Source organism: Gasterosteus aculeatus, chromosome 8 (genome assembly GCF_964276395.1).
Source record: "Gasterosteus aculeatus chromosome 8, fGasAcu3.hap1.1, whole genome shotgun sequence".
NCBI lineage: Eukaryota > Metazoa > Chordata > Actinopteri > Perciformes > Gasterosteidae > Gasterosteus > Gasterosteus aculeatus.
Window position 1 is genome coordinate 14,115,446 of NC_135695.1, and position 13,567 is coordinate 14,129,012.

The 13,567-nt window shown below is 44.2% G+C and overlaps 1 protein-coding gene across 7 annotated transcripts in view; it reads right to left on the minus strand.

Annotated features, from left to right (window-relative positions):
• Window positions 1-1,359: 1,359 nt before the first annotated feature.
• Window positions 1,360-13,567, minus strand: part of ephb3b (eph receptor B3b) — a 53,142-nt gene continuing 40,934 nt past the window's right edge. Inside the window, exons 9-16 of one of the 7 annotated variants that reach the window (XM_040184135.2) lie at window positions 12,738-12,790; window positions 12,377-12,499; window positions 10,246-10,493; window positions 9,459-9,674; window positions 8,393-8,542; window positions 7,846-8,045; window positions 4,998-5,153; window positions 1,360-3,198 (exon numbers count right to left, since the gene is read on the minus strand). In XM_040184135.2, the coding sequence (XP_040040069.1) occupies window positions 3,090-3,198; window positions 4,998-5,153; window positions 7,846-8,045; window positions 8,393-8,542; window positions 9,459-9,674; window positions 10,246-10,493; window positions 12,377-12,499; window positions 12,738-12,790 (1,255 nt within the window). In that variant the 3' untranslated portion in view covers window positions 1,360-3,089. Of the gene's footprint in view, window positions 3,199-4,997; window positions 5,154-7,845; window positions 8,046-8,392; window positions 8,543-9,458; window positions 9,675-10,245; window positions 10,494-12,292; window positions 12,512-12,737; window positions 12,791-13,567 lie in introns of all 7 variants that reach the window. The other 6 variants (XM_078108288.1, XM_040184134.2, XM_040184130.2 and 3 more) reach the window with 6 other exon arrangements.

Sequence of the window (13,567 nt, forward strand, 5' to 3'; positions counted from 1 at the left end):
CTAGACTGTCTCCTTCTTTCCCTAACAAAATTATGTTTGTTCTTTGGGAGAAACTGAAGTCATTTAATAGGCTCTTTCGCCACATTTTCATTATGTTAATACATCTGACGATACCTGCGCTTTTGTTCTACAGCCATTATATTAGAAATCTGGGTTGACAACAAAAGCCAATATGATACTTCCTGTGTAATTCTTTTTCACAACCATTACATTACTGTGGGTTAGTAACCCCCTAATGTGCAGAATTGAAAACATCCATATGAGGAAAAAGATAAAACAATATAAAACTGGAAACACATTGTTGTTTTGCATAATATCCTCCATGGCTTTTAAAAGGTACTCCAGAAAGTCTGACAAAATAATATGGGAAGACACAGCATGGGCGCTAACATTAAGTCATCATTACACACCTAACTAACTATCTTAATTCTTGATCTTATTGCATTGATCACCTCAAACCCAAAAAATAGGGAGAATGTCTGGAAGAACACACCAGTGGTGCAACCCTATCCCCTATCCCCTAAACCTAAAACCTTCAACCCCCCCACTGTGAGAGGTGCAAACAGTATGGCGTCTTGATGCAGCTGCTATCATTTAAGAAGAGAGGGTCTGCAGATTTGGGCTTTCTTCGTGCCAGGGCTGTTGATCCCGCACTGTACCAATCAAGCGGCAGCCCGAGCTGAGACAGGATGATTGCAGGCCAGACAGGAAATGAAGAGAGATAATGATAGGTCAGCCAGCCGTATGTCTGCGCTCACTGCAAGCCCGTGTCCTCGCAATGCCAGATTGGTTGCTGCATTAATCGACCTGACAGACAAAGACCAGTAGGTTGGTCTTGACAGCTCCGGACTCTCTGCTGAGGATCCCGTTGCAGCCAGGCAAACAACGGATCAACTGTGGAGCTCCAACTCAATTGCAATCAAAGTGATTCTGCAGGTAGGCTCCATCACCTCTGGACAATCCTCCTAAATGCGCCTTAACAGTTCAACGTAAGATGGAGTGGAAGGATCTCATTGTTGGAGGTGATTGAACACAAGTGAGTTCAAAAACTCATGCATGCCACATTTGAGTTGTTTGAGGGGTGATTGATTTGAAGAAGAAAAAAAAAAGTGCTTCACAGATGAATGGCGACGGATTGGTGAAGCCTAATATCTGTTTCAGCTGGCACAAATAAACTTGAACAATCGGGCACAGATACTTACACAACAACGGGCCGAAGAGTAAAAGGGTGACATGCTATTAACCCACGAGTGCTGTTAACTCTCTTCCTCTGCCACCTGACTTTCCCCATCCTCTCTCTTAGTACTGTACTTGCTGTTGATATCACTCTGAATCAAACATCTCACAACAACAATTCCATTTTGTCAAAACACCATTTTTCTTCTGTTATTTATCGTATTTTTGTTAGAAAACATGTACAAGCTGTTTAGAACAACAACAAAAATACAATATCCAATTTATATGCATTTCCTTTTTGTTTAATACTCAGCAATTCATAAAGGTGAATCCTCTTGGAGTTTCTCTTCCTTCTGATTGTATCAAGTCCTTCCCAAATACTGTCCATTTGGGTGTTGGTGGGGTGTGTGTGTGTGTGGGGGGGGGGGGGGGGGGGGGGGGTGTTTGTGGGGGTGGTACAAATAAATACATACAGGGCAGGATTTCCAGAAATTAAAACAAGGGTTTTGATTATTTCTAAATTCGGATAATAGTACGTTGAAGGTAAGGAGTCCATCCTAGTTTCTCTCAGTTTGTCCCCTAAATCGATTTTTTTGGATTCAATAAAAAAGAATGTTTAACAGCTGTCCACAGAATATAGCGTAATTGTTTCAGATATATTTGCTCCTTGTCACGGTTCAGTTCATGCGTTAATTCTCCACGGTGGCAAATAGCGGAAGCCGTATTGTACAGTATACTTGTGTGCAACTTGACATACTCACACACCCAAGCACACTTAATCACACATATACGCACACATGCCCACGCACGCATACAAAAACGCACACAAAAGGCCGAGTGGTCTTTCTATATTGTTGCCACAGTCCTTGTCTCCCCGTAATCACAAAAAGTGTCCAGTGGGGGTACGTGGGTTTGATCGGCCATTTTAAAACCACAAATCTCCCAAAAATGTGTAAGAAAGCCAAAAAAAGGGAAAAAAAGGTGTGTGGACAAACAAAAATAAAACATTTATCTGTAAAAACACACTTGATGATGCTCTGGAGCTATTCTGAGTCACTTCAGGTCAGGGTAAAGAGGTCATCTGGTGACCTCGTGAGGATTCAGCAGCCAAAACAAGTCTCCAAAAATGCGGCTGCCCTCCTTTGACCTATTTGATCCCTATCATCTACTTGACCTTTGATCTCAGCCCATCATTTCTCCTCTTTCTTGTACCTCGCCCGTCTCCAGCGAATGCCCTTTATACATCACACACCTTCAATATGAAGATGGAGAACGACACACACGTGCACAATTACACAACTTCTATCAGGGAAAGAATTGTCCTCTATTTCTTCTGGGTGCAAAACACCTCTGCTTTTTGTTTTTTTTTGTGAACCTTTTCTTCACGTTTTTTTTATACTAGGGCCTTTACTATATATGATGTCCATCAAAGCTGGGTTGAGGGGTCGGAGGGATGGGCTCTCGAGTGAGGATCAGAGTGTGACGTTTCAGTTACAGGGCTAAGGCCAACCTCACTAAAACACACATGCATGCAATTGTCAACCCACACCAGAGCTGGTGAGGCACGCATGGAATATAAGGGGGGAGGAGGAGGGGAAGGGGGTTGGGGGGGAGGGGTGAGGGGGGGGGGGGGGGGTAACTCTTTCTCCTCTTCCAAAAACACACAAATTCCGATTGGATGGTAAAAAGAAAAAAATGAGGAATAACAAAAAAAGCAGGAACAGGAAGTGAAAGTGGTAGTGAAATAACGACAAAAAAATAGTCAGAGGCACTGCAAGCCAGTTTCGTAGCGTCTAATGGGCAGAGATGGGTCAGGCAGCTAGGGTTTTCCAATGGCTCTCTCTGGCACACTTCCTCCCCCCACTTTCCTATCTCGCTGTCCTTCGACTGCATCGATCTGTTTGTCCCGTCGCTCACACCTGGACGGGAAGTGTTTGGTTCATCTGCAGTCTCATGTCCTGAATGCTACCGAGGATCTTCTTCTGGTGGCCGGCCAGCGTAACCCCTATCCGCAGCAGGTCCCTGTGGATTCAGAAGGAAAAAGAAGAAAATAAGAACAGGTGGCTGAGTCTTAAATATATAAATAAAAAGAACCAGACTAACATCACATGTTTAAAGTGGAAGGGCAAATTTAACTTCTCGCACAAAAGTAAACACACATTCAACCAGGCGCAAACAGTCGCAGCACCTTGGAAATCACCCATAAACTGGCATCCAGAGGGAATGTCCACACAAAGGAGACACTCATCCAGCTATAGTGAACGTGGCTCTTAATGCAACATACTTGTGTTGCCCGGCAGGTGGGCAAGAGGAGAGTCAACGAGCCATTATGTTTTAGTTAATGATTAAAGAGCAAACTTAGCTACTGTTCGGCAGCTGGCGGGTTTCACACCAGCCTGCCTCCGCTATGGAAACCGGAAAGCCAAGCATTTTCTCTTTTTTTTAGATACTAAACAGATTACTCAGTTAGGGACCTGTCATTCATACTTAGGACGGGTCTGTGTAGCAGTAAATCAGCTTTAGCTCAGCCCCTGTTGCAAACATCATTTCTCAGAGCTCAAAAATATCCAGGAAAAACTACAGCAAATAAGACTGGAAAGTGTAAATGAGTCTTATAGCCGAGGGCTCACAGCGGCTACGGTGTAATCTAGAGTAAGTTGAAGGTGCAGTGAGAAAATATGAAATGTTGACATAGTGTAACGTTGACATCACTAAACCCTGGTAGGAACGGCCTGGGAGAGCGCACCTGCTTCGGCCGTCATTAGTCCGTCAGCATAATCTAATCGTCATGGCCATGTTGGTTTAACGCCGTACAATTATATCACCAGAACCTTTCTTTTCCGCTCGCTTGTTTGATTTCCCCAGTCGATAGCTGGGGAGTGAGCGGACAGCGTCTGGAGCGGCGATTAGCGGGCTGTTGGGCCTTTGCCACACACACACACACACACACACAAATACTGGTTGATCTAATATTGAACACATTCACCGTATACTCTCCTTTTCTCAATGACTTTGTGGCCCAATCTGATCTCAAAAATGAGCAAGCAGACACGTGCAAAAACATTCAGTCCATAATGCACATCCATCCTCTCCAGAGCAAAATAAGGGCGCATCACCGCAATTTCACACTAATAAATGGTGTTATTTTTATTTTTTATTTTCATATATTTCATATTTCGTCACCCCCATTGGTGAACCGATGGAGGATGAAATGATAATAAATGGGAACCATTAGAAGAATTACTGACCATTAAGGCCAACAGAGAGCCACAGTACACCACACCTGTCAGCCTGGCCAAATTGAAACAAATTACCCCACCTCCATTGCCTATTATGCAGCTAATGAGGATAATTTATTTATCATTATAACCCTAATTAATTTATTTGATCATCACTGGCCTCCAATTCCCATGACTTCCTTTACATCATTTCCTGTTTGTAAACACAGCAGAAGGTTGATGATCGTCAAGGTGACCCGCACATCATAGTTGAGGGACGATCGCTCGCGGAAAAATTGTTTTACACTAGTAAATTGTGCATGAGCTGAAGAACGTAATTTTTGTGGGTCCTCTGGAGATTAACCAATCCTCCCCAGTCTACAGCAAACTTATCCTGATTGATTACCTACTAAATTAAAGAAAAAGAGGGGGAGGGTTTGCTGCAACACAATAATACCTCTTTTCCACATCGTATCATGACTGACTGACATGATTGACTGTTTTTGTTCACTCAAAGTAAATCTGTATAACACTTATTTGGCTCTCCAACTCTGCCCAGTCAATACATGTACGGCTGAGTAGCTGCATCCACTCTTCACTCACTCTGCTGTCATCTGGGCCACCAGGTCAAAGGAAGCAAATCCGGCATTGACAAAGTTGTCACGGTAACGGCTCATCTTGATGGCGTCCAGCCAGTCCCCCACAGTGGTAAAAGTAGTATAGTCTGGCACACAGCGGTCAAGCAAGGGCTGGGATACCCTACATTGGGGGGGTGGGGGGGGGAGGAGGGAGAAAGAGAAACAGAGAGAGAGAGAGGGTTAAGGTCGTCACTCTACAGCCTCTGCAGGCCAACCTCAAACCCCAAACGCCCCCCACTGAGCGCCACCTCTCCATTTCTCCACCTCTCCTCCTCTCTTCTCCTCTCTTCCACTATGTAAGGAGTGGTGTGCAGGGGGTGTCACTTTTATGACTGTGGAGAGACTGGCTGGAGGCTTGGGTGGTGGGTGGTGGATGCTTGCGTTGAAGCTGGAGAGGCTTCAGAATTTGATTCTGAATGATGAATACACTTATTGAAATATTTCAAAGATTTCAAATTAAGACAATCTAATCGTTTGCTATAGACAGCTGTCATTGTCGGGTTTGTTCTTAATCGTGAATGCATTTAATTGGCAGCATCGGTAATGTAAGAATGCATCATGTTTCCTTTTGGATAGCTCTTGTTTTTCGGTGAGATGTGTCTTTGTTGCACGGGGACCGAGATAACAGAAAGAAAAACCACGCAGGCGTGGTTTAAACCTGTTCCGGCATTCCATGAATTTTTCATCGTCAATGCATACTTTCTTACAGCCACATCATCCAATGTTGGCTAGACAAAAGGGCAACACAATCCCACTGAGATGGGAAGACATACTGCGATAATGCGTCATGACATCTGTGGAATGTAAACACCGATGGCACGAACCTGTATACACTGGCAACAATGAAAGGACCTCACAAACCTCCATGTGTGTATTCCTGAAAATGTGTTTTGCGTGTTCTTGCACACCTGTTGACGGCACTAAAGGGCCTTTTTAAAGAAAAAAGTAACCCCTGTGCTGATCAATGATGTTGATAGAGAGGCCACCTTGGGGGTTTTAATAAAACTGTGCTCCAGCTCAGCAAGAGGTGGAGCGGATAAACAAGAGAGGAGACGAAGGTGGAGGGCAGACAGGGAGGTGTGGTGAGCAGAGGGAGGAGAAACAGACGAGGGAGCGTGCAGAGAGAATGAGCGCCACTGTCTCCCCTCCTCTCTGCTCTGTTGATCCCTGTCATCCTTTTTGATGGCATTAGATTCATTAACAATTAAAAAAGGAATGGAGAGAGAAAGAGGGATAAAAGAGAAACGGCACGGAGGGGGAGTTAATAATAGTGATACAGAGGGTCCATTGAGTGGTGTAGATGGAGGGATTTTTAATAAGGCCTGTGCTTTGGAGCCCGAGGCCTCAGGCCGTTGTTACTCTTAATGGAGGATTGTTAGTCCTCTGAGGTTGGCTTCAAAAGGGTCCCGACCGTTAAAGGCCACATGTGAGCCACAAGCAAATAAAAACAGAAAGAGAGCAGAAAAATTGGTTAATGTTGTTCGCTAGCTAGTTTAGACAGTTCCTGGCAATAATTAAATTCAAGGACAATGGCTTGGACTGTCCACGTCTCCAAAGGTTCTGTTAAACTGTTTTACTGCATTGAAGTTTAGAAAGTGTGAATGCCTGCGTTTACAAACTATGCTCAACAGTCGATCTTTAGCACAAATGTTGCAGAAAGCCCCAAATCACCAAACCTCTGGTGCTCATTCCACTTTACACCTACAATGCGATACGTCTTGTCTTGTCAAGTGCACACAACCCACACAATCAAAGGACTTTTAACCCAGACAGTGTTAGCTAACCTCCAGCCACCCTTGTATGGCGGCATTGTCTCTCACTCCTCCCCTGTTAGGTTTGTCGGCAGGAGGCCACCTCTCCGCTGGCCCGTTTAAAATCTCGTTAGTGGCTAATTAAAAGGCGCTCCCATCTTTTTTTTTTGCATCCCCTTAACCCAGCTAATTAACAGCAAGCTTAATCTTCTAAGAACGTCAATCTGGCGGCCAACCGAGACCTTGTGTCCCCCATGAGCCTAAACCAGGATTGTCTATGGCCCTCCCTCAGGACAGAAAGACCCTGATATGGGGACAGATAGGTAGGTCATCCCTGTCACTCTCTCCCCATATCTACACCTTCTATCCTCCAAATTCTTTCTAGGAAAACCGGTTGCAGAGGACCGTAGTACAGCTAAATGTAGACGTGACACCATTGATTAAGCTCCCAGTTGGCGGAGTAGTTGCTTTAAGGGCTCTATTGAGTGATGGTAATTTGGATTTGCATAATGGCCCAGGCTGCATTTGTGAGTTGTATTGGAGAAAGTCTACACTTTATAAGAGTCAAAAGATTGTTACAGCTGAGTCAGAGTGACTCACGTACACCGTATTAACTTGGATAAGAAATATTTGCACAATGGAAATCATTATCGCGGTTAGTCTGGCTCAGGTGCAAATGAAAGTACTCTCACGGATGGAGAGTCGAGTGACTTCATTCAATAAACTAATGACCTATTACTGTAATCTATCACAGGAGTCCGCAGCTCTCCAACATTTGGCCTAAGAAAACCATAGAAGATTTTTAGAAAGCCATCAGCACTGATATCATTAGGCGATGACCATAATGTGACATTATTGCCCTTGATGAAGATCACTAACCCACTGACTAAAACCCATCAAGGGCTTCAAAGTCAAAGTCAAAGTTGCTTCCTATATTCACCAGCCCCACTGATCATTCGTATAATACAACATTTGCCATTAATGCCTATCTGGATGGGTTTTGCTGAGTGTTAGTGTAAACCTATCCCTTTCTTGTATCAAAATAATCATATTGCAGCTTACCCAGTGGACTGCGTGCTGTTGGTGACCACCTTGAGGCTGGCGGCGTTGCGGATAAGCTTGTCCAGCGTGGCCACAATCTGGGTGAATTTGGGTCGTAGGTTCCTCTCTTTGACCCAGCAGTCCAACATGAGCTGATGCAGTGCTGTGGGGCAGTCCATGGGTGGGGGCAGTCGATAGTCCTGCTCCACGGCATTTATCACCTGAGGAAGGATGGTAGAGAAATCTCAATACCTCTTAATCACAGATTACAGTGCAGAGGCAACGAAACACATTGATAGAGATGGGTGGATGGAAAGAGCGAGTGACGGAGGACAGAAGAGAGGGAAACGATGGAGAAAGAGATAAACAGGTCAAATTGGATCGAGAAACAACCGAAAGATGTGGATGGGTATAGATAAAATAAATCAAAAATTAAAAAATGCTTTTAAAACTTCTAAAAATTAGTTAATGTATATTTCAACAGATTACCATTTCTTAGACAAATATTAGTAGATAGTGTAATGTCAAACATATCAAACTATGAAAAAATATCCTTGTAGCAGCTTACATCTTGATTGCTCATGTCCCAGTACGGCCGTTCGCCATAGGACATCACTTCCCACATGACAATGCCGTAGCTCCACACATCACTGGCGGAGGTGAACTTCCTGTAGGCAATCGCCTCGGGAGCCGTCCAGCGGATGGGTATCTTGCCTCCCTGTGGATATGCGAATGAGTAGGTGAGCATGAAATACTGGAGGGATGGAGCACAAACACAGAATCACACACATACAAGAGGGAGAGAGAGGGTGAGAAAAACACAGTCTAAGGGAAATGTTGATGCACAACGCATGGACGCATGCTGTACAACCCAAACACCAGGAACGAACAAGGTTAACGGAGTCACAGAAAATGAAATGTACAAACATGTGATGCTAGAAGAATATTTAATATGCAACAAACTGTACTTTTTAACATCAATATATATCACCAGCGTAGTGTCCTTTCATATAATTATCCGACAAATTGAATTCTAGGTGAGGTGATTTGCATTTCACGTTGTCATTGTCTAATAAAGTAAAGAAAGCTCTTCCAAATTAGATAGACAGGTGAAGGATCTTTTTTTATTAATCCCCTTAATCACATTTTTTAGGTGTATTAATATCAGTCTAAAAACAATTAAATTAAATTACTATGCATTATAGATAAATATAACACCATGTCTTCCCGGGCCACAGTGGTGGCTTTTATTTTTTACCAGAGTTCATGTAACTTTCTGACAATGGTCCCTATCCCATGTATTGTACTTGGTCTCCAAATAGGAGCATTAATCAACCTTTTATTACATACATGCCAGAAAAGGATATTGCAAAATGTCTCTGCAATTGGTCTTATTTTTTCCACTTTTACCTACAGTCAACAGTGAGAACCCCCCCCCCCTCCTCCCACAGTCATGTCACATGGGAACAGAGACACTCATATTGGCAATACTAATCATTTTCTTATAAAGGCTATACTCAACATAATTGGTGATGTATTGATGTTAAAACAGTACATGTAGCACCTTTAAACATTGATTCCAAACATGAACAGAAAACCTCAAAGCGCATCCACAAACTCTCTCTCTGACTCACCAGGGAGCTGGTGTACGTGGGGTCTGAGGGGTCGTCCTCGAGGAAACGAGATAGGCCGAAGTCAGACACCTTACACACTAGATTACTGTTGACCAAGATGTTACGGGCAGCCAGGTCTCTATGAACGTAGTTCATGTCCGACAGGTACTTCATGCCTGCTGCGATACCACGCAGCATGCCAACCAGCTGGATCACTGTGAACTGCCCATCGTTGAGCTGGCAGAGGAAGAGAGAAAACAAGGATGGATTGGATAGGAGATTAAAGTTCCATGTTCAAAGGAATACAGTATATGTTAGCCTCCCTTTTACCTTTATGTCTCTTACCTATATGCTATTCTGCCATTGATAGCAACAGTACTTCTTCTTTGCATATGCCCTCTTTCATGCAGCTTTCATCTCCTTTCACTTTACACTGTAATGTCTTTTTGCAAATGTCTCTTTGCAACCTATCCATCCTCCGCTCCTCCCTTACCCTTTCTCTGGCAGACAGTGTATGATGTGACTTTGAGGCAGTGATAAATTGGGAACTGAGCTCTTTGTAAATGTCACCAATTGCCTGAAAGCAGTATATGTCAGATAACCATTGTGGAATCTGCAGCAGTGGTTAAAAAGACCTTTCATGGCTCCAAAGAAAGTGAGATTATTAAAAACTGATTGGGATTTACTAGTTTGCTGGATGGAGCTGCATTGATGATGAAAGACAGATACATGTTTTATTGGGCGTAACTGTTATTAGATCTGCTTCTTGTATGTATAGTGCTAGTGTGGGACGTTTATTTTTCCTCACCCGTAGAAAGGAGTCCAGCGCTCCATTCTCCATGAACTCGGTCACGATCATCACTGGCCGACTCTTGGTGACCACACCCTCCAGGCGGATAATGTTGGGGTGGTCAAACTGACCCATGATGGACGCCTCAGACAGAAAGTCTCGCCTCTGGCGGTCAGTGTAGCCCACTTTTAGAGTCTTGATGGCTACGATGATCTCCCGGCGCCCGGGCAGCTTTAGGCGACCGCGGCACACCTCTCCAAACTCTCCTGTGAGAGCCGACGTGAGCCAGACAGAGAAACGGCAAAGGAAGGAGAGAGAGAGAGAGAGAGAGAGAGAGAGAGAGAGAGGGAGGGGAGAGAGGCACGATGGAAGAGTGGAGGACAGTGGGGGAAGAGACGGGACAGTTAACTGGTTAGAACCAAGGAGCCAGGGAAGGGTAGCAGGAGGGGTGGGTCAGAGGGAACTGCAAGATAAGCTATAGGACTCTAGGCCAGTGTCACGGGATGGTGGTGATGGGCGAGCAGACAAAGACGCCGTGCTGTTAAGCTACGGATTAAAAGAAACAGCGTGGTGAGTTTGAGAAATAAAAATGAAATGTGAGATGATTTGAAGAAAAGAAAAAACGTATTCGGAAGGTGAAAAATGGTCTAAAAAGCGCGCTGATGGAACGTGAGATGGGGGGTGACAGAGGAGGATAGGTGGGGGGAGGGGCGTGAATCTGGTGGGGAGACAGGGGTGCTATGCTTCAGGGTGCCTAGAAAAGCGGACACAGTAGGAGGAGATGGGTGGAGACAGAAGCTTGGGGGTCCTTGGGGTTGTGGACGCTTTACGTTTAGCGTCTACGCCGAGCGTGTGCAGGAATGTGAGGGGAATCAAGCCGTGGGAGCGATGTTGGGGGAGGTCGGGGGAAGGCGGGGAGGGGATGGAGGGTTGGGTTGAGGATGGGGGGAGAGGAGAGGAGGGGAACAGGGGGAGACAGGGGTTGAGGGTTCGTCACTTTTAAGGCGAATGCTGGGAAGCGACGGGTTTCAAGTAGTGGCCTCGGAAGTAGAAGAGCTGTAGTAGTAGCAGTAGTAATGGTAGTAGCAGAAGCAGTAGTAGGGACTCCCATCTCTGCCATCACAACGTCCTCCATTTTGGCTCAGTACAATGCTAAGAAAACTCAACCTCAATTGGCAGAGTCCTGTAGCTTTTAATCAGAAATATTACTATCAAATATATTGTATACATGAAATACTTTACTATCAAGAAAAAAATCGTTTTCAGGAGGGTTTTTAAAGGATGAGACACAATCACATAATGACAGAAACAAGGGTTGAAAGTAGTTATCCTGTAGAAGCACTCTTCAATAAAGAGGTTCACACTAAAATGGGGGCAGGGGCAGAGACTAACAGTCCTAGAAAAGAAATGTTTTCTTATCTTACACCCCGTGCAGACAGGAATCTATATTTCAGGGGGATGCAGGAGGGGAATATTAGCCGTTCTCCTTGGTAGCAGGAATTGCTTTGTGCACAAATACCATAAAAAGTATCTATCTTTATAAGTAATACAATGGGAGAAAGCATAGACAGCAAGTATCCCAAAAAACAGGGCTGTAATAATTACTAAAAGAGAAAAGAGACTAAAGCACACTCATTGTGTGATTCCCATCTCCCCTAACAAAACAACACCTGTCTGCATGGGGCTGAAGTTTTTGATTGGGCCAAATCTGATTCCATTAGAATCAAGTTTTAAATTATTGAAATGACTGTGGTTTCATTATCATTGAAACTACATTATTTATTCTCACTTAGAATTTTTGTCAATCCAGGATTGGACTCTGTTTAAAGGAAATGGGTGAAATTATAATCGTCCATACAAAAAGGGTTGCAGCTGCTCTAAATGCACAAATCATGGTAGACACCCAAGGGGACGCTAACTTAAAGAGAACAAACTGCAGCTAGTAATGCTTTAGACATAGAGTGCTGGAGACATCTGTACAGCTGGAAAGAGGATTCCTAACATGAACGAGTGTGTGAGGGAAGGGGAGCAAGGAGAGGACTAGCGATGAATTGAGTGAAAGTACCGCTTGGTGTGAAGTCCTCTAACGGTATGGCCTGGAGGTGACTAGCAGTCTTCCCCCTGTAGCTCAGGAGCTTTGGTGGGTTACCTGCGCCAATGACCTCCTCGATCTTCACGCAGGAGACGTCGATTTCCTTGGCAAACTCTCGCACAGCCTCGTTGGGATCCTCGTAGGTGAAGGGGTCAATGTAGACTTTCATTCCAGGTGTTACTATGGGGGATTCAGTAGCAAGAACAGGAAAGTGAATCTATGGCGTCAATATTCTGAATACACATTCTCTATCAACAAAGGATAGATCAATGCAAATGCTATTGCACTAGACACCAATTAACGTGATCTATTCTCTAGTGGTTAAGGAAGCTAAGCCATTGCTATGCAGTAACGAAAGGGTAGAAGCGCAGAAGAAGAATGATGCAAAAAGGAGGGGCATTTCGGCAAAGAGACTTACTGTACTGCTGCAGTTTCTCTGTGTACTCCGACTCAGAACCGTTTCTCTGCTTTCTGTCGAGCAAGATGAAAACACAAAGTGAGTCACGTGGTCTCCAAGCAGCAGGCTGCAAATGCCGGAACAGAACAAAAGGGGAGAGGAGAAAATAGATCCCTAATAATGTCTGCAGAGATGTAGCCACACTACAATGCAGCATCGGAAAGAAAAGAATACACTGTGTGTCAAAAGATTGGATCAATGGCCGGTGATACAAATATTCATACTTGGGGACTGGAACACGGTTCTAAACAAAAAAAAGATATCATACTATTGCCCGAAGCAGCAAGTGAAAGTCGTTTACTCTCGGTACCCTTAAAAATGAGCAAACAGGACAAAAGAGAGACTCAAACAGCAAACTCAACTGTATCGCCTTTCTAGCCTACAGACATCACACTGACACCACTATTTTTTTTCCCCTCATATCTATCGCTGTCTTCATTCTCTCCTTCCCTTTTCACCATTTCCCTGCTCTCTTTTTGTTCTTTTAGTTTCTGTATCCACATCTTGTTTTCGGTGGGGGGTGGCACAGATTATGACAGAGAGAGGGGGGTAGGTTTTTTTTTCTTAAATAACATGTTAATTTGCTTCCTTTGTTGTCTAACCAGTAACCAGGGCAATAATACCCAGTGGTGATTTGCATCTTATTTCAAATTCAAATCTGGTTCGGGAATATGCCAAAGCTCTGTGTTTTGTATCACTACTATTTTCTTCTTTTTCTTCCGTGGAAGTCGGGGTAGCAGCTAAGCCCGGACCCTGACAGAGACACAATGTAGCGGTGTGAAAAAGAGAAG